Here is a 25,664-nt window from a genome sequence, read left to right on the forward strand (position 1 = left end):
ATGTCCTCTTCTCCCGCAGCTGCTGCAGTTCGCGTTACAGGCCGGGCAGTGCTTCCGGGGGTGTTGCGACAGGCAGCAGAAATAGCAGGGTAGCCCCCCATGATGGGCGGGCGGCCGTGCGGCACAGTCCTGGGGTAGTCTTTGGTCAGGGGTTCACGAGGGGGTAGCGTGATCAGCCAGGAACACGTTAAGGCTCTGGAACGCTACTTCCAGAGAGGAGGCTAACTTTACCGTCTGATCCAGGTCTAGGGCCCCCTTTTCGAGTCGGCGCTGTCTCACATAGTTGGACCGAACTCCTGCTACGTAGACGTCACGGACGACGAGTTCCATATGTTGAGTGGCCGTAATGGCCTGGTAGTTGCAGCTGCATGCGAGGACTTTGAGGTCACGTAGGTAGTCTTCTAGTGATTCCCCGGGACGCTAGCGGCGAGTGGTGAGGATGTATCGCGCATAGACCTCGTTCATGGGCCGTACATAGAGGCGTTCGAGCATCGCGAGGCGTCTGCGTAGGAGGAGGCCCCGTCGAGTTGAACAGAGATTCGATGGCTCACCCATGCATGGAGGAGGCTCAGCTTCTGTTTGGCAGTGACAGAAGGCGTGGAGAAGGCTGCGAGATAGGCCTTGAAGCAGTGGAGCCAGTGCGAAAAAATTTCTCTCGCCTCCGTGGCCTGCAGATCGAGTTCTTTTCGGTCAGGTTTGAGGGCCAATTTCATAGTTGCGTTCAAGTTGATAAAATTGATGCGACCATCAATTCACTCGAGACATAAGTAAACCGTGGCTTTAATCAACTTAGAACAGTGCCTGCCTGCGACTGAACCAATACTGAGAACCGCCTACAGGTCGACTGCTCTTTATACCTCCCTTCAAGGGGAGGAGCCATGGGCGGAGCCCATACATACCCCAACATGTTCCCCTATGGATAATGCCATATAATGGCCCATAGGAGAAGCCCACAAGGGCAACAGCATAGCACAGATACAAATACAAGGGCAACAGCACAGATACAAATACACTGGTGGATTATTGGTATAATACATTCACCACAGGAGACACCAAGGTATCATAGAATCCCTACAGTGCAGGAGGCCATTCGACCCAGAAAGTCTGCACCGAGCCTCTGAAAGAACACCCTACCGTGGCCCATTCTCCCACCCTATCCCCATAACCCCAGCTCAGGGCAAGTTAGCATGGCCAATCTACTTAACCTGCACTTCATTGAACTGTGGGAGGAAACCGCAACACCTGGAGGAAACCCATGCAGACCCAGGGAGAACGTGCAAACTCCACAAAGTCACCCGAGGTCGGAATCGAACCCAGGTTTCTGGCGCTGTGAGGCTGCAGTGTTAACCACTGTAGACAATTCAGGAGAAAAGTCTGTAGTCATAATGCTGAGAATGTGGGACTTGCTAGGACAAGGGGTAGATCGTTGAGGCGAATTGTACAAATGCAGTTGAAGGAAAGCCGAGATATAGGTATATGGGTGAGAATGGAGGGATGAGAAAGGATGGGACAAAGTGATGGATCATGAGCTGGAGGAGCTGGGTGGCCTTTTCTGTGGGCTGGTGGCAAGAGCCTGCAAGTATATCAGAATAATCGAGATGCTTTTTTTTAAAGCAAGAGAGTGGAGGTAACATTGTCCAGTTGACCAATCCATGTGGTGACTCTCCTGATGTTGCACTCAGGGCTGCAGCTGGTGCGGGATGACAGGCTCCCTCTTTCTCTCTCGCGAGACCTCTCCACATTTCCGGGAAGATGGCCACTTGGAGAGTGTTCTCTTTGATCCTCAGGGAATCGGCAGCAACTTGGAGCGGCCTGAGGAGCGCCGTGAGCCGGAGGAAGCTGAGTCCCGGGCTCTTGCTGGGATTTGGAGCTGCCGGAGCCGGGGCGGTGCTGGCTGGGGGCCTGGGCTTTCACAAGGGGAAACATCACTGGTGGAGCGGTGGCGGGGGCGGCCTGAGCAGCGTGTACGCTGCCGAGCAACAGGTAAGGCAACAAGCCACACTCACATCCTGTCACTGAGACTGGGCTGACACTCTGATACCAGAGAGTGACAGCTCGAGGGGCTCTCTGTCAAAGATCAGCCCAGCAACTTCACACATGTCAGAGGGGGTTAGTCCAGCTTCAGGTCAAACATAAACTTTAAATTACTGGTTGCAGTTCGTCTCGGTGCAGTTTACTTTTTAAGTACTTCCAACGCACAACTGCCCCACTCAGTTGATAAAGATATATCGTTTGTCTATAATAGCGAGGGGTGCATAGTACACTTGTTAGGCATGTGTTTCTATTGTGCAGTGCAGTGTGTTTTGTGGTTCTCTATGTAGAGAATACCATTCTGCCTTAAACAGATAGCTTTTGTATATGCTAACTACAAATCAAGCATTTCAAAAGTGCCATCTGTAGGTCATGGATTAAAACCTCAATCCAGGATTTAAGAGCATTACATGAGATACCGTATTTACCTATTAAAGTGGTGCAGATGGACATAAAAATCAAAGGCGCCATTCAAAGACCTAGAGTTCTACTGACTATCTGGTTAATGTTTATCGCTCAATCAACATCACCTAAATAGCTTTTAACTCAGTTGACTGCCACAATTATGACATTGACTACACTTTTAAAGTATTTTGTGATTTGTTGTGTGACAGACTAAAACCACGATGAGATGCTATATGAAAGGAAGTTTGCTCTCCCTTTTCCAGTTTTTGTTTTTTTGTTGTCAATGTAAATGTTAGTACTTGTATAATCTATTATTCTGAAATGCATTACAAGTCGCAAAACAACGTGTTGCAATGCAATAATAAAAGTAGTGACCAAATAGGATATGTAACTATTTCAATACTTTGTATTAAATATTTGATGTTAAAAGTTAACATACGTAGTTAATGTTTTGTTCATTCAAATGATTTGAATTCAAACTCGTTTTTTGTGTAAGGATTCAAAGATGTTGTGGTATGAATTATAGGGGAGGCAGTGGCGTAGTGGTATTGTCACTGGACTAGTAAACCAGAGTAATGCTCTGTGAATCCAGATTCAAATCCTGTCACTGCAGATGGTGAAATTTGAATTCAATTTTAAAAAATCTGGAATTAAAAGTCTAATAAACCTATCTGGTTCACTATTGTCATTTAGGGAAGGAAATCTGTCATCCTTACCTGGTCTGGCCTCTATGTGACTCCAGACCCATAGCAATGTGATTGACTGTTAATTACCCCTCAAGGGCAATTAGGGATGGGCAATAAATGATGGCACAGCCTGGGATCCCCACGTCCCATTTTTTCCCCCACAATTTTATTTGAATTAAGCAATTAAAAATTATGAAGCATAGCCTGTATAACCTTTAATTTGGCACTTCACATGACGTTGGAACAATATTCTGTTTATATACAGTACAAGACAATGAAAATTATGCTTGTTGTGGAATTACGTCAGCAGTGACTAACCACTGGATTCATGATCAGTTTTGTGTTTGAATATTGCTGAAAAGAAAGTCATGTTGCCAAAGCTTTTGATCTTTCAGTGAGATGTTCTCCAGATCGATTCCTGGGCTGGCAGAATTGTCATATGAGGTGAGATTGGGTAGACTGGGCCTGTGAAGTAACGTTGCCATAAACCCAGATGACCATAGGCTGCTTTCCCCTTTTGAGGAAGTGAATTGACTGGTGATGATTAACCTGAGGAACACCATACCACAGGCAAGGTTGAGAAGGCAAGCCTTCGTGAATAATGGGAGCCGGTACCGGAATTGAATCTGTGCTGTTGGCCTTATTCGAAAATGAAATGAAATTAAAATGAAAATTCGGCATCGTGAAACCAGCTGACCAGCCAACTGAGCTAAACCTCAGAAGTTGGTGAACAGTAGAAGGCTGTGGAGGCCAAGTCACTGAATATTTTAATGAGAAATACATTTCTAGACACTAAAATCATTGGGGAGCGAGTGGGAACAAGTTGTTAAGATAAAGAATCAGCCATGATCATCTTGAAAGGTGGTGCAAGATTGAAGGGAGACCCCTTATTTAATAATCTTTATCTTTATTGTCACAAGTAGGCATACAGTAACACTGCAATGAAGTTACTGTGAAAAGCCCCTAGTCGCTACATTCCGGCGCCTGTTCGGGTACACAGAGGGAGAATTCAGAATGTCCAAATGACCTAATAGCACGTATTTCAGGACTTGTGGGAAGAAAATGGAGCACCCAGAGGAAACCAATGCAGACATGGGGAGAACGTGCAGACTCCCCACAGGCAGTGACCCAGACCGGGAATCAAACCTGGGACTCTGGCGCAGTGAAGCCATAGTGCCCTAATTCTAGTTTCTCCCACAAAAGAAAACATCCTTTCAGCATCTACTTTGTCAAGGCCCCTCAGGATCTTATATTTCAATAAGGTGACCTTTCAAATCTTCTAAACTCAAATGGATACAGATCCAGCCAACCCCTCTACATATGATAACCCCCCAACTCGGGTATCAATTGAGTGAACCTTCTTTGGACTGCTTCTCACACATTTATATCCTTTCTTAAATAAGGAGACTAAAACTGTACTCTAGATGCCGTCTCACCAATGGCCTGTGGTACTGTAGCAAAACATCCTGCTTTTATATTCCATTCCCTATGCCACAAAAAGCAACATTCTATTGGGCTTCCGAATCACTTGCTGCACCAGCACTCTAACCTGTCCTGATTCCTATACCAGGAGACCTAAATCCTTCTGTACCCCAGAGTTCTGTATCTCTCCATTTACGTAATATGCTGCTTTTCTATTGCCAAAGTGCCAAAGTGGACAAGTTGACATTTTCCTACATTATACTCCATGTGCCAATTTTTTTCCACTCACTTAACCTACCTATGTCCCTTTGCAGACTTCTCATACCCTATTCAGAACTTACTATTCTACCTACCTTTGTGTCATCAGCAAATGTAGCAGCCATACATTCAGGCCCTTCATTCAAGTCATTGATAGAAATTGTAAATAGATGAGGCCCCAGCACTAATCCCTGTGTCACTCCACTCATCACATCTTGCCAACCTGAAAGGACCCATTTATCCTTAATGTTTTCTTCCTGTTAACTAACCAATCATTGATGCTAACATGTTAGCCTCTGCATCAGGGGAGGCACACTGGTTAGCACTGCTGCCTCATAGCGTCAGGGTCCTGGGTTCAATTCCGGCCTTGGAGGACTGTGTGGAGTTTGCACTTTCTCCCTGTGTCTGTGGGTTTCTTCCGGATGCTCCGGTTTCCTCCCACAATCCAAAGATGTGCAGGTTAGGTGGATTGGCCCCGTTAAGTTAGTTTTCAAAGATGTGCAGGTAAGGTGGGGTTGCGGGATTGGGTGGGGGAGTGGGCCGAGGTGGGGGTGTTCTTTCAGAGAGTCGGTGCAAATTTGATGGGCCAAATGGCCTCCTCCTGCACTATGGTGACTCTATGATCATGAGCCCTTATGTTGCCTAGTAACCTTTTGAGCTGCCACCTTGTCAAATGCTTCCTGGACATCCAAGTACAGCACACCCATGGGTTCCCCGTTCTCCAATTTGCTTGTTAATTCCGCAAAGAACTTCAATAAATTAGTCAAACACGTTTCCCTTGCACAAAACCATGCAGGCTTTGACTGATTGCATTGAGATTTCTAAGTGCCTCACCATAACTTTCTTAATAATAGATTGAAACAATTTCCCTACCACAGATGTTAAACTCACTGGACTGTAGTTTGCTGCTTTCAGTTTTCTGGAATAGAGGAATCATATTTGTTATTCTGCAATCTGAGGGACCTTTCCTGACTAGGGAATTTAGGAAAATTGTAACCAATGCACTTACTATCTCAGCAGCCACTTTTAAGACCTTAGGACAGAACCTGGTGACTTGTAGGCTTTTAGTTTTAATAATTTGGTCAGTATCCTTTCCCTGGTGATTGGAATTGTTTTAAGTTCCTCCGCCCCTCCCAATTCACAATTATTTATGGGATGTTATTTGCATCTTCTACAGTGGAGACAGATGCAAAATATCTGTCCAGTTCATCTACCATTTCCTTATTTTCCATTAATACCCCATTCTCAGACCAAGGGTGGGATATACCGAATACCCCGCCGCATGTTTATTGGCGGGGGAGGCAGATCGCCAGTGGGATATATCAGTCCCACTGATGTCAATGGGATTTCCCATTGACAGCATCCCTCATTGCGGGGAAACCCGTGCACTGATGTGGGACCAGAACCACCGGTGTGAACAGCCAGTAAATTCTGCCCCAACACTCATTTTACTTTTTCCTTTTTAAATACCTGTAGAGACTCTTACTATCTGTTTTTATATTTCTAGCTAGCTTTTTGTTGTACTCTAATTTCTCTTTCCTTATTAATCTTTTGAGTTTTTCTTTCTGTCCAATCTCCTGACCTACCACTCATCTTTGCAGAATTATAACCTTTTCTGTCAATTTGACACAATCTTTAACTTCTTTGGTTAGCCACGTATGGTGCATCCTTCCTGCAGAGTCTTGCTTTCTCACTGGAGCAAAGTGTTCTGATTGGTTCAAGTCAACTCTGATTGGCCAAAATGTTGCCATGGAGAAAGCAGCAGGGAACTCCAGACTTCCTAAGTTCCTGAAATATTCAAAAAGAATGCAAGGCTTGAGCATATTCCTTTTGTTTGCAGAGAACTTGTCCCTGTATGAACATATGTCATTTCTAACAAGTGTAAATGAGCCACATTACAAGCTCGATTAATTGTCTTAATTTGGTTGTTCATGAAGCAATTAGTACACGCAGTATTGTCCAGCAAATTCTGCTCAATTGCAGAATCACATCTACCAGCAGATGTTTTGATTTGGATTTTGCAAGCGTAGACTGTTTGAGTACAGTTTGTACTCTGGGTCATTACAAACAATCAACAGAACCTGCTGTTTGATTCAATAAGCCTACAGTCCCCCTTTACTTTCTCTTCCAAACAACTCATTCACCTGACCCTCCAAGCACCACCTGCCCCACATATGATAGTCTGCAGATTGCGCATTAGATTTATCAGAACCCATCAAACCAGTGTGGAAACGGATCATCCACGATCCCAAGGAACTATGAAGTATAAGGAGGATATTTTGCTCATCAGTTTAGTGGTCTAGCCTTAACATAATGTAATTCCAAATTAATTGCTCTTTCACTATTCAGTTGAGTCTTATGAGCACTTCAATTAAATGGATGAAAGGGAGATGTACTCTAAACATTCTAAGTTGGTAGATGTAAATCTATAATAAGAAGAAAGAATGAACTTGCATTTGTATAACATTCAAAAGCACGTTACAACCAATTAAATACTTTTGCAGTGTGGTCACTTTTGTAATGTTAGTAAAACATGCCAGCTGATGTGCGCAGAGCAAGGTCCCATAAATAACAAAGAGTAAATGATCAGATAATTTGTTTTAAGTGTTGTTGGTTGTGAAATAAATATTGTCCAGGACATAGAGCCTTGGTTTAAAGTCTCTTTCGAAAACCGCACCTCTGACAATAATGAATTCTTCAGTACTGCATTGGAGTGTCAGTCTTGTCAGAAGGGGAACTTGAATTCGCAGCCTTCCGACTGAGTGGCTATCACTGAACCGCAGCTAACACCCGGCAGTGAAAATAAGATAATGCATGGTATCACGTTAAAGCTACAGTATTTTATTGTCACAGAATGAGAGGGTGCAGATTTCACTCTGTGCTCTTCTTAGCTGTTGTATGGAAGCTCCCCTACTCTGCCAATCAATTAGTTTTAGTAAAAGAAGAATGGGGAAGGAAATATCTCCCCTGTGAATACTGAGTGACAATCCATGAAAGGGAATGGAGGTAGGAGCAAGTTACAAGATCGTAACATATCACTGGTTGATTCCTACAGGAGCAAAGCTTTATAAATTATCAAGATGCATTTAACCTTAAAGTACAGAATCTGGCCTGTATTTATAGCAAACAGTCAGATGGTGCTCATAGTAGACGTTTGGCTGGTGATGAATGCCATGGCAGTAGACTTTGTTGCTCTGGAGTTGTGAATCAATTTGTGGAAGCAAGAACAGTTTTTCATGTGTGGTTAATTTTTCCTTATGGTGTGAGCTCTGTGATGTTACAGTATATTTAAAGGTTCAGACATATGCCATTTTTGATTAGCTTCAGATGTGTATCAACCCAGTTGGCAATATAACTTGGGTGTTGACTCATTGAACTGATTTTCTAAGTGCATTGAAAGTGGTGATGTTAGGTTACCTCTCTTAGGTAGTCTTGCCTTCTTTCACATTTGCAGTAGATCTATCGGGTGCGACTAACCGGCTGCGTGGCACCCGAATAGAGGGGGAAGTGGCACTGCCAGGCTGGTAGGGGCACTGCTGGTGGTGTCAAGCCAACATGGTGTCCATGCCGGGGATTGGGCCTGGGCGGGTCCTCGCCGCCATGAGGCAACAGCACTAACCACTGTGCCACCGTGCCGCCCAAGTGAAAATAAACAAGAGGAGGAAACTTAGCAAATTTTGTTAGAGTACAAATATTAATTCTGGCGTTCCAACGTGTGAGGTTTACTTTTCCTCCAGAGGCACAAAACGGGGCAAACGTTATTTCATGAATTTCAAATACAACATTCCATTTTACACTAAATGTAATCAGTTTTCTTAAGAAATCAAGCTGATAGCTAAAAGAACTTTCAAAAATATTTGGAGTCATTTCAGAGCTATATAGACTGCACATCTGATTCATATGTAACTCATCTCTTTTCAGTTCTTTGAAGTTGCTGATTTGTGAATATGAAATTTGGGCCTGCATGCACAGGTGTATTGTTTAAAGTGTAATGTAATGGAGAAAATCCAGGGCGGGATTCTCCGAGCCTCCGTGCCGAAATCGCGCTCGGGTCTGAGGCCGGGAGGCGATTTCCGTGGCGACCGGAGAATCGCTGCCAGCTGCGCATAGTCGACACGGCGCCGGTCAGGGGCCATTGAAAGAGGCCCCCACGGCGATTCTCCGCGGTCGACCAGCCGAGTTCCCACCGGCCTGGTTCTAACATGATTCCACCGGTGAGGGGGGTGGGGGGGATCAGACTCTTGGGGTGGGGGGGGGGCCTCCACAATGGCCAGGCGCGCGCGATCCGGGGGGGGGGTACCTTCTTCCGTGCCAGCCCACTGTGGTGTGGCTACGCCCTGTTGCGCAGGCACGCCGTGGAAGGGGGCACCGCGTGCATGCGCGGACCCGCGGCCGGCCGTCACCGCATGAGCGGGCCCGCGGCCATCAGTGCAGGTCCGCGTATTGGTGCCGGAGCTGCGTGGAGCACTCCAGCACCGTGCTGGCCCTCTGTGGGTTTCAGGATCGCTGGGCTAAGAGGCCGTTGCGCAGGCGTGAAACACTCTGTGTTTACGCCACTGTCAATGCTTTGCCGCATTTTTGCAGAATCCCGGCCCCAATATAGACAGATTAACAAATCTCTTGCGGTGCTGCTTACAATAAATCAGAATGCTCACTGCTTTATGAAGACAGAAACACTGAAGCAAAATTATACTTGTGAAGATTAGGTGTGCGTCTCTTTAAAGTTACAAATCAAATTATTATGAAGTACATGTTGGATAAATTCAGATGGCAATCAATTAAGAGTGTTGAGTTATCCTGGCTCCACTATTTTACGTTCTTTATCTTTTTGTTTCAAAAAGTAATCCACCACTTTGTAGAAATATGAGGGATTAAAAATATATAGATTTTAATCAGCTTGCCACACTCTCCCATTCCCTTAATTCCAATTATTTTTGAATACTTTTAAGGGCAGTTCAGTTTCTTCCATGTGTAAGTAGTAATATTAAAATACTGAAAGTTGTGAATCTACATTGGGATCGAAAGTTCAAAATCTAAATTCTCTGAAGTTAAGTACAGGTAGATAATGTCATTAAAAAGTCTAACATAAGGGAGCACGGTGGCGCAGTGGTAGCACTGCAGTCTCACGGCGCCGAGGTCCCAGGTTCGATCCCGGCTCTGGGTCACTGTCCGTGTGGAGTTTGCACATTCTCCCCGTGTTTGCGTGGGTTTCACCCCCACATCCCAAAGATGTGCAGGGTAGGTGGATTGAACACGTGAAATTGCCCCTTAATTGGAAAATGAATTGGGTGCTCTAAATTTATTTTTTTTAAAATTCCAACATGAGTCTGGGTTCTGTAAGAGGTTCAGGGTAAGAGTAAAGAAATAGAAAATTTATATAAAACATTGGTTTGGTCACATTTGGAACACAGTGTGAGGTTTTGAGCATCCCATTATCAAAAGCGTGATAAAGCCTTAGAAGAGAGGATGAGTTCATCAGGATGATGAGAAACTAGTTATTAAGGACTGAATTGAAATATTAAGACTATTTCCATCAGAGAAAGGTGGAGACAGTGTATAAAGATTTTAATGGCATTTTTATAATAGTGTTCCGAACACTGTATTCTAATTATAACCGAGCCACCATTATGTACAAATATACTCCGACTTAATTCTCGGGCACAATGAAAGGCATTGACAGAGTGAATAGAAAAACAACACAACATATTGCATTTATATGGCACTTTTAACGTAATAAAACATCCCAAAATGCTCGTGGAGGATTTTTAAAATAAAAAAAATGACACCAAGCCACATAGAATCATAGAATCCCAACAGTGCAGATGGAGGCCATTCGGCCATTTTGTCTGCACCGACCCTCTGAAAGAGCATCCGACCTGAGCCTAATGCTCCACCCTATCCCCACCTAGGGGCGATTTAGCATAGCCAATCCACCTAACCTGGACATCTTTGGACTGTGGGAGGAGACCGGAGCACCCAGAGAAAACCTACGCAAACATGGGAAGAATGTGCAAACTCTACACAGTCACCCAAGGTCGGAATTGGACCCGGGACTCTGGTGCTTGGTGCTAACCACTGTGCCACAATGCCACCCCGCATAAGGAGATATTAGGACAAATGACCAAAAGGCTTGGTCAGCAAGGTAGGTTTTAAGGAATGTCTCAAAGGAGGAAAGTGATGTCGAGAAAAGGAGGTTCAGGGGAGGAATTCCAGAATTTGGGATTTTGGCGACAGAAGACACAACTACCAATCGTGGAGTGATTAAAATCAGGGATGCTCAAGAGGTTAAAATGATAGGAAGGCAGATATCTCAGAAGATTGTAGAGCTGGAGGTTATTGCAAACATAGAGGGGCCAGGCTATTCAGGGATTTGAAAACATGAATTTTAAATTTGGGGCATTGCATTTCTGCAAATCAGTGTAGGTCAGCATGTAGAGATGTGTTGGGTGAAATGAATTTGATGGGAGTTGGACAGGGCAGTGGAACTTTGGAAAATCCCAGGTTTACAGAGAGAGGCTGACCAGAAAGGTTACATCGTTAAGTCTAGGAATAACAAAGGCATGGATGAGGGTTTCAGCATCAAAAGAGCTGAGGCAGGGGTGGAGACAGGTTCACAGCCTGGAAATCAGTAGTCTTAGTGATGGCATGGATATGTACTCAAAAGCTTGCCTTGGGGTCAAGTATAGTCTGGTCCAGCTCAGACAGTTGCCAGGGGCAGGAATAGAATCAGTGGCTAAAGAATGGAGTTTGGGCAAGGACCAAAGACGATGCCTTCAGTCTTCCCAAGATTTAATTGTTGGGAATTTCTGCTTATCTCTGACTGAATGTCAGCATACATGTGGAAACTGTCACTTTGCTTTCAGAAATAGGCGGGATGATCCTGGAATAGTAAACCACTTTCACAAATGAGAGCAGGACCTGATTGAGCATTATCTGGTCCAGCCTGATAGGGCATTGAATGACTAAACCAGTTGTCTACTATATCTGTTCAAGTCTGTGTCTTTGTCCTGTGGTTAGGTAGTCAGTGCAAAGAGTCATCAAACTCAAACCCTCACCAAGAGGTAGGGAGAGAGGTCAGGAAAGTTTCCTTTTACACAAATGGTTGTTGGAGCATGGAGCTTTGTCACAGGGAATATTTGAGGCAGAAGCATTGCAATTCTTTGAACAAAATTGGTATAAATATTCAAAGCAGCTGAAATACAATTTGAATAGAGAGAGAGAGCAGGGCAGTGGGATTGGTTTTCGATTGTTCAAGCCAAGCAGTTAATACAATAGGTCAAATGGCAACCACCTGTGTTCTAAACCTTTAAGAAACTTATTTTCCTTGTTGAAAATTATTTCCGACAGTTTTGTGAAAACTATTATTATAAATATTGATTTATGATGACGTTGAAACATTTTTATCAGCTGCTGAAAGCACACTAATGCTCCTGCTCAAATCCAGTGCCGAACGTTTGGATAATTTAGTACAATAAAAATTTATCTCAAATTTGAGATGTCAAACTTTAAACCGAGTGAAAATATTTATGTCCATATAATTTTCTATTGTATTGATCTCAAGGCCACGTTTAATTCATGAACATGTTGCATGAAAACTCCCGACTATGGCACAGAATTTCAGAAATGGTTACTGCTGTGATCCAAAGTAAGATAAAAACAAATGTCACTTTTAATTTACCTCTGGTGTGGTACGAGTGAAGTAATGTCCGGATAATGACCAACTCTTCCAAAGAAGACTAGAAAGCTGAAATGTGCTCTTCTATATCTATAATTTCCATTCAGAAAAGCATTTAGAGGACTGACTTTCTGTAGTTTAGACTAGATAAGAAATGGCTTTACATTTTTAATTAAGTTAGCAATGCAGCACGGAGTAGAGAGTCATACTTTATAATTTTGGATATTGCTGAAAAATGAATTTTGTCAAAACTACCACGATCTAACGCAAGTCTACTTTCACTGGTCAACACATTGAGATTTTTACAGATCCACATGTTGTGTGATAGTTCTCATCGGCAACCTTGTAATTTGGTCACCATGCAAGCTTGATGCTGAAATAAGGTGCATCAAAGACATTGCGCGGGATAATGGCTATCCTGATCAGATCATTTTGTGCTGTATAGGACAGAAACTCATGAACAGACCTCAGGTCTCACTTTCAGACCTCAAAAGTGCTCAATTTACCTCCGATTACTCTGGCAGGGCAAGGTATCTCAAAAATCTGGGGCGCGATTCTCCGCTCCCCACGCCGGGTGGGAGAATCGCGGGAGGGCCGTGCGACTCACGACACGCCCCCCTGGCGCAACCCGCGATTCTCCCACCCCCCACTCGGAAGAATCGCCGCTCACCGTTTTTCACAGCACTTCTTGGTTGCCCAATTTTCATCTACCAAATTTATTCTTAGTTGTTCTATTTAACACTGGTAGTGTGACACAACATGTAGAGTGTCTACTGGTCACTCTTGCCAATATTGTTACAGACAGATCTATTTGTGTTTGGCAGATTTATGAGTGTTCGATCAAGTGTGTTATTTCTAACCACCTGCTGCAAGCTCAGTCTGGCGGCTATGCCTTTCCAGACCTGGGCAGCTTGGCCAGTGGTGGTACTGCTGAAACACACTCTTGGTGGTTGAAGTCCCCCACCCAGAGTACATTCTGTGCCCTTATTCCTCTGTGTTTTCTCCCAAGTATTCAATATGGAGGAGAACTTTGTCAACAGCCGAGGGAGGTAATCAGCCAGCTGATTCCATGCCCATTTCTTCCAATTTTAGTCTTCTCCTTTTCTGTTGCAATTTGATACAATTGAGTGACTTGTTGGACCATTTTCCAAGGACAGCTAGAATTCAAACATGTTGACATAGGATTGGAACCGTATCAAGACCAGACCAGGGAAGGACAGCAGTTTTTTTTCCTCAAGGACATTGGTGAAATGTTGAATTTTTATGTCTGAATTCTCATAACCGGAAACACACTCCACACCCTGTGAGCTGACAGTAGCCCACCTCTCAGTGATGCACCTCCTGATTGGCTGCAAACATCATCCACCGTAACCTGGTAACTGATCAGAGTGGTGAAGCCGTGGATTTGAGCCTTCGACAGAAAATTGGGCCAACCCTCAACCACTTGAGGGTGGGCCAGGGCAAAAGAAGCTCCAGAAATGAAACATGAGGAATAACTCAAGTTGAGACTGTGGCTAGGTAAGTCAGGCCATTGTTTGTATACTGAAGTTCTGCCCTGAGAGAGAACCATTCCAGGCAGCCACAACCATTCACACTGCGTCAACTGAAGCCATTGAATAGAATGCTAATGTTAACATCAAACTATAACTCCTTATCCAGCCATATGAATTAATAAAAGGTCCAGTAACATAGCTTTCTTACTGTACCTTGATTTGGTTCTCTGAATTAATAAATGAATGCTTAATAAAGGCACTTGAATGGAATGGATCATAGATTGTTAACTTTTATATATGTAATATTAAAGCCTCCTTGGTCCTGGAAACTCAGAGTTTGCTTCATGTGATCCTTGGGTTTGTAAAGTGGGTTTTGTTTTGAAATTGTAACCCAATCAATGACTCAGAAACGTTAAACATTTTCATGTGTAAAATTATTTGATTATTCAATTGAAGTAAAAATGCACAATCTTGGAAAAGAAAATAGAAACTGTTAATTGTGCAGGATTTGGGAAGTATTTGGGAAAATCATGCGTTGCTTAATTTGAATGATTTCTTCTTTCCAAAAGCTCATCCAGGTTCAATGACCAAAATGCTGGATTCTATCATAACTGGAAAATGGAGTAGTCGCTGCAGGTCCTATCATTTTCTCACATGATAAGCAGTGATGTGTTCAAATTCTTGACTGCATCACTGTAATGATGTCCAAAGTGAAGGCTTGATAGGGGCTTTTCTCATCGGTAGGCAAGAGAAATCCAAGGCAGTGATGTTTCTAACTTCTACCAGTCGTAAGCTTGAGAGCAAGTTGACCATAAGCATGTGAAAACGGTACATGCCACTAGTATGTTGTCACAAAGATGTTAGTAAAGAATAATGGCAAGTGTGAAATTAAATGGCCTAACCTATGAAAAGCACACAGATGTGCTATTATGGATTTTTCTGTTCCAAATTTAGATTGGAATAACTTGTTGAGCTACATATGTAATACTAAGTGGGAGCAAATTGAGATGGTAAACTGAGAGCACAGATGAAGCATAATGCACAGCATTAAAGCACATTGACCTCAGCATAATTGTCACAAAGCATAGTGGTATTAATACATGTAGGCTACCAGTATCCAGGGTCGCCAACAGTGAATTGGTGTGCAACATTATTGATTCTAGGTCTTCAAATACTAAATTTCATTTTGGAGATATATTGAAATAATGTATGATTTTCTTTTTATGGAAGATGTATTAGTGCATCCTGTTGGACTTTTGAATTATTCTTGGAACCTCCGTTCTCATAGCGTTCAAAGGAAAGAAAGACTTACATTTATATCGAGCTTTTCACGACCACCGGATGTCTCGAAGCACTTTACAGCCAATGAAGCACAATGAACTTCACTAAGTGCCTTTTAACTTCAGAAGTGATGAGTTAACTGAGAAAAGGGAGTCTCTCTTGGAAGGTAGTTTGCCCCAGAAAGAGTTCACCCAAAATGCAGAATTTATGAGCTTTTATTTATTCTTTAAAACAGTTAATGAGAGAATGATTGCAAACAGTTTTCAACTCTGCTTTCTGTCTGGTATACTGAAGGAACCAGTTGGAACAGCTCTATAAATGTATCAAAAAGTTGCTGATCAGTTTATAGATTCTAACCCCCTTTTGAACTAGGTATGTTCTCCTTGGCAGGAAACGAAGTAACTTTACAAGTGTTTTATCGCACATTTTTGCGCTTAAGGGAAAACAAACCCTCACTGAGGCCAGCAATATATTTTTTGATTCTTTTAATGTATTTTTATGGTGTCGGTTTAAATCATCTCGAATTACTTCTACGATTTGTAGGTTCTTAAACATGCTGTGTCTGATATGCAAAAATGATTGTTGAATAAGTTGATAATTTGGTCTTCAGACTTAAGGAAGAGAAATATGCGGGCTTTGATATTCGCAGGGAAGGTTTGAAGGAGGCTGCAAACAGCCACAGGTACCCACATGGCAAGAATGTGAAGGTCCTGCAATCTTAACAGCACAACCTGATTGTCAGTTTGTGAATCTGTTTCCGACCTGGCAGCTCGCCAAATTGACAATCTACCTCCTGACCAGAAGGGACAACCAGCATCAAGAAGCTGCAATAAAAACAGAAAATGCTGGAAAACCCAGCAGGTCTGGCAGCATCTGTGGAGACAGAAAGCATTAACGTTTCGAGTCCAGTATGACTTCATGTGAAAAACATCAACTCTGTTTCTCGTTCCACAATATTCCAGCATTTCCTGTTTTTATTTCTGATTTCCAGCATCACTGTATTTTGCTTTTATATCAGGGGGCTGTAGTTGGGAATGGTCCTTAGCAATCAGGAGAGGGGTAGTTTGACAGTGCGGCAGTGGGATGGGGAGGAGGAAAGAGTGGATTGGGGATGGGGTGGGAAGATTGGATATGGCTGATAGGGGGAGAGATCATGCGGCACAGTGGGATGAAGATGGCATTGAACTGGAGGTGAGGACATAGGTCACAATCAGCAGAGAGGAGGTTGAAAACCTTCTTGAAGATCAGGGGAGCACTCCTGCTCCTCATGCACAAATAAGTGGTGCTGTGAAAGGTGTTCATGGTGCTGGCAGCCAATGCTTACCTTCCATTGCTGAGTGTTCTGAACAAGCAGCAGCAGTGAATTGTAAATCGGGCCCCCTATTACAATGTTTACATAGACATAGAACATACAGTGTAGAAGGAGGCCATTCGGCCCATCAAGTCCGCACCGACCCACTTAAGCCCTCACGTCCACCCTATCCCCGTAACCCAACAACCCCTCCAAACATTTTTTTGGTCACTAAGGGCAATTTATCATGGCCAATTCCACCTAACCTGCACGTCTTTGGGAGGAAACCGGAGCACCCGGAGTAAACCCACTCAGACACAGGGAGAACGTGCAGACTCCACACAGACAGTGACCCAGCGGGGAATCGAACCTGGGACTCTGGCGCTGTGAAGCCACAGTGCTATCCACTTATGCTACCGTGCTGCCCCCATTATGGGAGTTTAATTGAAATATGTTAATAAAGTGACCAGTATCCAGGGTGGCAAAAATGGCAATTGACATGTGTGATGTGTGTGTCTGAATAGGGCCACACTTATTACACCTGATGATTTGGTTCCCAACTCACCGACCTCTCTCCTGTATGTCATTGGGGAGCTGATTTGGGGGCCACGGCATAGGCTTGACATCTGTGTTTGCAGTGTTTATGCTGATTTCCACGTACACTAATGAGATCCGCTGGAAATCTTTGTGTAGCTTGACATCAACTGAATGGGCTTACTTTGTGGTCTAACCTCTGGGTTATGCCTATGGAGGAGTTCCATGCCCATTAAAACTACCATATGAAGCTAATTTAAAGATAGGCTGATTATCATAATTTACAAAACAAAATAGATTTGCCACATACTGGCTTTGAATGAAATTGATCGAAAGGAATGTTAGTTATACCATGCAGCTTATTTGGCTAACTGAGGACAATGGTGCCTTCTGCAGAGGTTTTCCACCATTGTCTCTTATTTAATAGATCACTCCTCAAGGTAGCCTTCCAGAAAAGTGCATTAAAACTGCACATTGATGGAAATAATTCCTTGTTTTGTTGGAGAGGCCCCTTGCACGAGGCAATTTGATTGCTATGTTTCAAAGAAAAATAAGGTCTCATCAAGAAAGACTGCCCGCATTATGGAACAGTGCATAATCATACTTCCTTTAATCGTGAGTTTGTTGCCCCAAAACTTTAGGATAACTGAATCAAGTTCAGAAAAAGGTCTTGGTAATCTGTATTAACTTGTGTTTATAGAAAAGTTGCCTATTCAACTCATCCAAAAAAGGATACTATAGTATAATTATTTCATACCGAGCTGAGCCAAGTCATGCATGAGCCAAGTGTAAACAGAAGAAAGATATGTGCAATCCCAAAAAGCAGGAGTGATGATGGGATCACTGAGATTTGATAGCTTAGAAATAAACAAGCTGTTGGGGAAGTTGCTCTGTTTTCCTACTTGTACTATTATCGATTTAGAATTAAATACTGTAATTGATGAAATGAAGGTGTTATTATCAATGAGTTCCATTGAGTTAGGTTTTAAGCCAACTGCTTTTATTGATTTGATATTGAGGAAAATATACTGTATACATAGAAACCGTAGTAAAAGAAACAACTGGACATCATTATTTCAAGTACCTTGGGTAGGGACATTTCCTGACTTTAGATATTGAAATCTGTCTGCACAAGGTATCTTGGCATCTTCTACAGCCAAGTAAGTGCAATTTATTCACATCTCCATCAGAAATTAGTACGCAGAAGTAATTTTTTTTCAACATTGTAGGTTATCTTAGGTACTTTATTTGTTCTTGAATCTTAAATTTAGCAAAAAATACAGAACAAAATTGAACTTCATTGTTGATCAAAACCATTTTAAACCGAAAGATAGTGTGCTTATATTGGGCAGTGCAAAACAGTAGTACGAGTTTCTGCCAGGCTACAATAGTTTTCTTGCCCAGATTTGACAAACAAGGATAAAAGATTGGGTAATTTTGAGCGCAAGTTCCATTGAGCACAGATCTAGTTTCTGTGATTCTTTGTGTATGAAGCAGGCCCCAAGCCCAAAACTGCTGAGATCCCCACATCAAATCAATCACCATGGCAAGTTCGAGCTAATTGCACCTTGTGCGGACCTTCGAGGAGGCTCTTAAAATTAAGATTTCTTTTCAGGTGTGCAAACACTGATGGTTTTAAAGCTCTAATTTAATATTTAATTTTACTACTGTACATCAGTGCACCTAGTAAATAGTTCTTTATAATTGTTTTAAGTTTAGTCATTTACTCACAGGTGGTGAATTAGATACTCCTTAAAGTACTTGCTTAATAATTATACTCTTTATTATTGTCACAAGTAGGCTTACATTCACACTACAAAGAGGTTACTGTGAAAATACCCCAGACGCCACACTCTGGCACCTGTTCGGGTACTCTGAGGGTGAATTCAGAATGTCCAAAGCACCCGGAGGAAACCCAAGCAGACACGGGGAAAACACGCAGACTCCACACAGTCAGTGACCCAAGCCGGGAATCGAACCTGGGACCCTGACGCTGTGAAGCAACAGTGCTAACCACTGTTTTTGTGATAGCCTCATTTCCAGTTGCAATTATTAAAGCTGTACTAAGTTACTGCTCATATCTATAGTTATAATCTATAGTTTTTTATATCTCAAGAAATACTTGATGCAAAGTAACTTTTTAAAATTATTTTCTAAAATGCTGACTGGATAGTTTATAACCCATTTAATTTCAGTGATATGAAAATGTGATTCAGTGGAAACTTCAGAAATAAAACATTCCCCAAAACTGCCACATTTGTGCTTGGATTACCAATTGCACCCAAAGTGGAAACTCTTGGCCTGCCTATTGGCCAACTGAATGATAGCTGTTTCGTGTTTGTCAGCACAAAATTATTTAATATTCTCAGGGCCGCAAAGGATAAAAGTTCGATTGGAAATGTTGGGCTGGATTTTTGGCCGCGCCCGCCTCAAGATTGCCACGGACTGGTTGGGGACCATGAAAAGGTCCATTGACGTCGAGCGGGGTGGCTGAAAAATCCCGTCACTTCTTCCGATTAGTTTAATTGTCTTTTTTATTAACTGTGTTTCACAGTAGAAAGATAATGCATGAGAACACAAAGATTTATATTTCTGTCAGGCATGTGTAGAGAATCTTAGATTTATAGAACATTTGCAGCATTTGAAGGAGAACATTCAGCCCATAACAGCTCTCTGCAAGAGCAAATTGGGTAATCCCATTCCTGCCTTGCCCCGAAAATAGTTTTTCTTCAGGCGCTTATCCAATTCTTTTAAAAGCCACAATTGAATTGAACTCACTATGATCAAAATGTTTTTATCATGACACCGTTGGTTATTTTGTCATTCACTTGTCATAGAGTGATAGAGGTTTACAGCTCTGAAAAAGGCCTTTCGGTCCACCATGTCTGTGCCAGCCATCAAACACCTATCTATTCTAATCCCATTTCCTGGTCCTCAGCCTTGTATGCTATGGTATTTCAAGTGATCATCTAAATGCTGTGAGGGCTCCCGCCTCTACCACACTTTCAGGAAGTGAATTCCAGATTCCCATCACCACCTAGGTGAAAAATATTTTCCTCAAATGCTCTCTAAATCTTCTGCTCCTCAACTTAAACCTTTGTCCCCTGGTTATTGATCCCTCTACTAAGGGGAAAAGCTTCTTTCTATCTCGCCTTTCTATATGCCTCTTAAGTTTGTGCACCTCAATGAGGTCCTCCTCAACCTTGTCTACCAACCCCAGCCTTACCAACCTCTCTCCATTGCTGAAACGCTCCAGCCCAGGCAGCATCCGGTGAATCCCTTTGCACACTTTCTAATGAAATCACCTCCTTCCCATAGTGTGGCGACCAGAACTCTAGCTATTGCCTCATGAACATTTTGTACAGCTCCATCATAACCTCCCTGCTTTTATATTCTTTGCCTTGGCTAAGCAAGGAGAGTATCCTATATGCCGCCCTAACCACCTTATCTACCTATCCCGCTGCCATCAGGGATTTTTGGACATGCATCCAAGGTCCCTCTGGTCCTCTGTACTTCCTAGCATCTACCATTCATTGATTGAAAGTTACCTGGACCAGATCTGATCTCACCCACTGAAATTGCCCCTCCTAAAATCAAGTATTTTTACTCCAGGTTGCTCTCTGTCGTTCTTCATAATTAAGCTAAACCTTATGATACTACGATCACTGTTCCCTAAGTATTTCCTTACTGATTTTTGATCCATCTCATTCCTCAGAACCGCACCCAGCAGTGTCTCCTTCCTCATTATGCTGGAAACACCCTGTCACCCACCAATCCCTTTCTTTCATTCTCTATCTTTTCTAAACACCTTGTGTCACGGAGGACACTGATGTTATCTGCGAGGGTATTCCAACTTGGAACACGGGTTCTTTTTTAAATTCATTTTTCCGGGATGTGGGCTTTGTTGGCTAGGCTAGCATTTGTTGCCCATCCCTAGTTGCCCTTGAGAAGGTGGTGGTGAGCTTCCTTCTTGAACTGCTGCAGTCCAGGTGATGCAGGTACACCTACTTAGCTATTAGATGGGGGGAATTCCATGATTTTGCCCCAGCGACAGTGAAATAATTATTATATGTTTCCAAGTCAGGACGGTGAATGACTTGGAGGGGAACCTTCAGATGGTGGTGTTCCCATGTTGCTGCTGCCCTTGTCCTTCTAGATGGTAGTGGTCATGGTTTGAAAGGTGCTTAAGGTACCTTGGTGAGTTACTGCAGTGCATCTTGTGGATGGTACACACGGCTGCCATTGTACATCGGTGATGGAGAGAACAAATGCTTGTGGATGGGATGCCAATTAAATGGGTTGTTTTGTCCTGGATGGTGTCAAGCTTCTTGAGTGTTGTTGAAGCTGCACTCATCCAGGCAAGTGGAGAGTATTCCAACACATTCCTGACTTGTGCCTTGTAGATGGTGGACAAGCTTTGGAGGTGAGATACATGCCACAGGATTCCTAGCCTCTAACCTCCTCTTGTAGCCACAGTATTTATATGGCTAGTCCAGATTAGTTTGTGGTCAATGATAATCCTCATGATATTGACAGTGAGAGATTCAGCGATGGTAATGCCATTGAATGTAAAGGGGTGATTGTTTGAGTCTTTCATGTTGGGGATGGCCATTGGCTCGCACCTGTGTGGGACGAACCTGAATATTGTCCAGGTCTTGCTGCATTTGCACGTGGACTGCTTCAGTGTCTGAGGAGTTGTGAATGGTGCTGAACATTGTGCAATCAGCAGTGAACATCCCATCATCAGCGAACATCCCACATCTGACCTTTTGTTGGAAGGAAGGTCATTGATGAAGCAGCTGAAGATGTTTGGCCCACGGACACTACCCTGAGGAACTCCTGCAGTGATGTTCCGGGACTGAGATAACTGACCACGACCATAACCATCTCTCTTTTTGCCAGGTATGACTACAACCTGTGCAGTTTCCCCCCGATTCCCATTGACCCAGTTTTGCTAGGGCTCCTTGATGTCATACTTGGTCAAATGCTGCCTTGATGTCAAGGGCAGTCACTCTCACCTCACCTCTGGAGTTCCACTCTTTTGTCCATGTCTGAGCCAACTCTGTAATAAGGTCAGTAGCTGAGTGACCCTCGAAAATCTCAAACTGAGCATCAGTGAGCTGGTTATTGCTAAGTAAGTGCCGCTTGATAGCACTGTTGATGTCCCCTTTTGTCACTTCACTAATGATTGAGAGTTGACTGATAGGGCAGTAATTGGCCAGGTTGGAATTGTCCTGCTTTTTGTGTATAAGACATACCCGGGCAATTTCCCACATTGCAGGGTAGATGCCAGTGTTGTAGTTATACTGGAACTGCTTGGCTAGGGGAGCGACAAGTTCTGGCGCACAACTTCAGTAATATTGCCGGGCATAGCTTTTGCAGTATCCAATGCCTTGAGTAGTTTCTTGATATCACGTGGGGCGAATTGAATTGGCTGATGATGCTGGGGACCTCTGGCAGAGACTAAGACCGATCATCCACACTGCACTTCTGGCTGAAGATTATTGCGAATGCTTCAGCCTTGTCTTCAGCACAGAGGTGCTGGTATCCTCCGTCATTGAGAACGGGGATATTTGTGGAGCCTCCAGTGAGTTGTTTAATTGTTCACCATCATTCACAACTGGTTGTGGCAGGACTGCAGAGCTTAGATCTGATCCATTGGTTGTGGGATAGCTTAGCTCAGTCTATCACTGGCTGCTTATGCTGTAGCCCTGATTTAGCTTCATCAGATTGACACCTCATTTTTCAGTCAGCCTGTGCTGCTCCTGGCATGCCCTCCTGCACTCTTCATTGAACCAGGGTTGATCCCCTGGCTTGGTGGTAATGGTAGAGTCGGGGATATGCCGGGCTATGAGGTTACAGATTGTGGCTGAGTACAATTCTGCTGCTGCTGATGGCCCACAGTGCCTCGTGGATGCCCAGTCTTGAGTTACTCAATCTGTTCTGAATCTATCCTTTTGGTACGATGGTAGTGCCACACAACACGATGGAAGGTATCCTCAATGTGAAGACAGGACTTCATGTCCACAAGGACTGTGCGGTGGTCACTCCTACCGATACTGTCATGGACAGATGCATCTGCAGCAGGCAGATTTTAAAAAAAATTTAGAGTTCCCAATTCATTTTTCCAATTAAGGGGCAATTTAGTGTAGCCAATCCACTTACCTTGCACATCTTTGGGTTGTGGGGGCGAAACTCACGCAAACACGGGGAGAATGTGCAAACATTCATAGGGGTATATAGTTTTATTTTGTTTTGGTGTGAGGAGACAAGTGAAACCCCAGTGAGAATAAACAGCCCAGTCATTGTGTAACAATTATTAAAGAATATTTATTAAAATAAAGAAAATACAAATACACACATTTGTTTTTAGAAAACTTAGTATCAAGTCCTGCTCTTTTTTTAATCCAGAGGGGGCCTTACGGTAGCATGGTGGTTAGCATCAATGCTTCACAGCTCCAGGGTCCCAGGTTCGATTCCCGGCTGGGTCACTGTCTGTGTGGAGTCTGCACGTCCTCCCCGTGTGTGCGTGGGTTTCCTCCGGGTGCTCCGGTTTCCTCCCACAGTCCAAAGATGTGCGGGTTAGGTGGATTGGCCATGCTAAATTGCCCGTAGTGTAAGGTTAATGGGGGGATTGTTGGGTTATGGGTATACGGGTTACGTGGGTTTAAGTAGGGTGATTATTGTTCGGCACAACATCGAGGGCCGAAGGGCCTGTTCTGTGCTGTACTGTTCTATGTTCTATGTTCTATCTCTGTTCTCGCTACAACATAATATTCCCATGTCATTAACTGTGCCTGCAGTTTATTAACCTAGTTGCTTTAACATACGTGCACAGTAAACCTAATTTAGACCTATATCAGTCCTTCTTACTCTGATCCTACTAATACCTGCTATTTCTCACTCCATTACTCTCTATCTCCCCAAAACATTTTTGAACATTTGCATTGGCTATTACTAAAGCGGCCGGTCAGGACGTTGGCACTGGCTCTGTTGAGGTGCAACCTGTCCAACCTTCCTGAGACAGCTTAAACACCGAAACATTTACTGCTTATGCCCAATGATCCTTTGAAGAGAATGTTCCAAATATTTTGTTGTATAAGACCGATTCTAGATTGGCAAAGGGTTAGAAGGACCCAAAAACTGGCTCCACTCGACGACGGTGCTCTTGGTAGCAATTTGAAATTGGCGCACAGAGTACTTAATTGAGCTGGCACTTTATTTGGTGGCATCACCAATTCCCGCATAGATTAACCACAGTTTGAACAATGTTCAAAAAGGTCTTTCTTTGCAATTCTCATCTTTATTAGCCCTGGTTTCATCTTGAAGAGGTCAGCAGGAAGTCCTGTAGCTGGCAGGAGTACCAAGAAGAACCATTTGTCACTGAGTATTAAGCAGAGAGTGGAGTTACTGATGTGTCGAGAGAAAGGTGCCTCAGTGAAATGATTAAGTGAAAAATATGGTGTTGGTACATCAACCACTTATGATCTGAAGAGGCAAAAGGAGCAGTTACTTGAATCTTATGCTGACAGTGATGTGCCCAAATGAATGGATTTTAAGAAAATACTCCATCGGTCAAAGTCTTTCCATTTGGACAAAGTGTCACTGGAGTGCATCAAGCAATGTCAGAGTGGAAAATACCCATTGGATCCCTTAATTATCACAACCAAACTGGAAGTATTGAAAAATGAAGAGTTAGGTCCAACAACATCATGTGAATACTCACCAGAATGGCATAACAAATTTTAAAAATGCTATGGTTTATGCCTGCTGAAAGTATGGTGAAAAGACACTCGCCGACCATGATGCTGCAGAGGCATACTTGGATGTCATTTCCACAATAGTATTGGAAGAAGGTCTAATAGAAAATCATGTGTGGAGTGCTGATGAGACCTCATGATATTGGAGGTATGTGCCCAGGAAAACCTATGTAACAGCGGATCAGACAGCATCAATGCGGTTCAAACATTCTCAGGAACAGCTTACAGTACTCGGATATTCAAATGCAGCAAGTATCCACAGGTGTAAATTGCTTATTATTGTTAAAAGCCAAATGTCGAGGTCTTTCAAAGGGATCAAGGTTTTTCCTGTTGTCCATAAGGCCAACAAACGTGCATAGATGACTTGGCAAATTTTCCTTGATTGGTATGAGAACCATTTTGGCCCTGAAGCCAGTGCTGAGGAGAAAAATGTTGTTGAAGATTTATTGGCAAATGCTTATGTGCTGAAGCCAAGTTGTTGAACAACGAAGCTGTTGAGCATTGTCTGAATATTAACCGCAATGTTCCGGCTCACCTCTAACTCACAGACAGTGAAATATGGTTATGAATAACAATAAAGAGAAGGAGAGTGATTATGATGATGGTGTGTTGGATGAACAGGACATACTGTCCATTGAAAGGTGCAAAGCATTATGGAGGAATTGATTTGTGGGATGGAGCAGAAGAACTTCATTACAGAGCTGCATATTAAGTGGCTATGCGACACACAAGAGGTGTTCTTGAAAGAAAGGCCCACATATTCGAAACAACAAGCTGCAGGACATGTTTAAAAGAAGTATGATGGATCCTCGACCTTCAACTTACTCA

The 25,664-nt window shown here is 43.2% G+C and overlaps 1 protein-coding gene across 1 annotated transcript in view; it reads left to right on the forward strand.

The window, feature by feature from the left end:
• Window positions 1–1,717: 1,717 nt before the first annotated feature.
• The window catches only part of micu2 (mitochondrial calcium uptake 2), a 599,136-nt gene continuing 575,189 nt past the window's right edge, over window positions 1,718–25,664 (forward strand). The window contains 1 exon segment of the mRNA XM_038818942.1: window positions 1,718–1,983. Within this exon segment, the coding sequence (XP_038674870.1) occupies window positions 1,753–1,983 (231 nt within the window). The 5' untranslated portion in view covers window positions 1,718–1,752.

The sequence above is a fragment of the Scyliorhinus canicula genome, chromosome 14 (assembly GCF_902713615.1).
Source record: "Scyliorhinus canicula chromosome 14, sScyCan1.1, whole genome shotgun sequence".
NCBI lineage: Eukaryota > Metazoa > Chordata > Chondrichthyes > Carcharhiniformes > Scyliorhinidae > Scyliorhinus > Scyliorhinus canicula.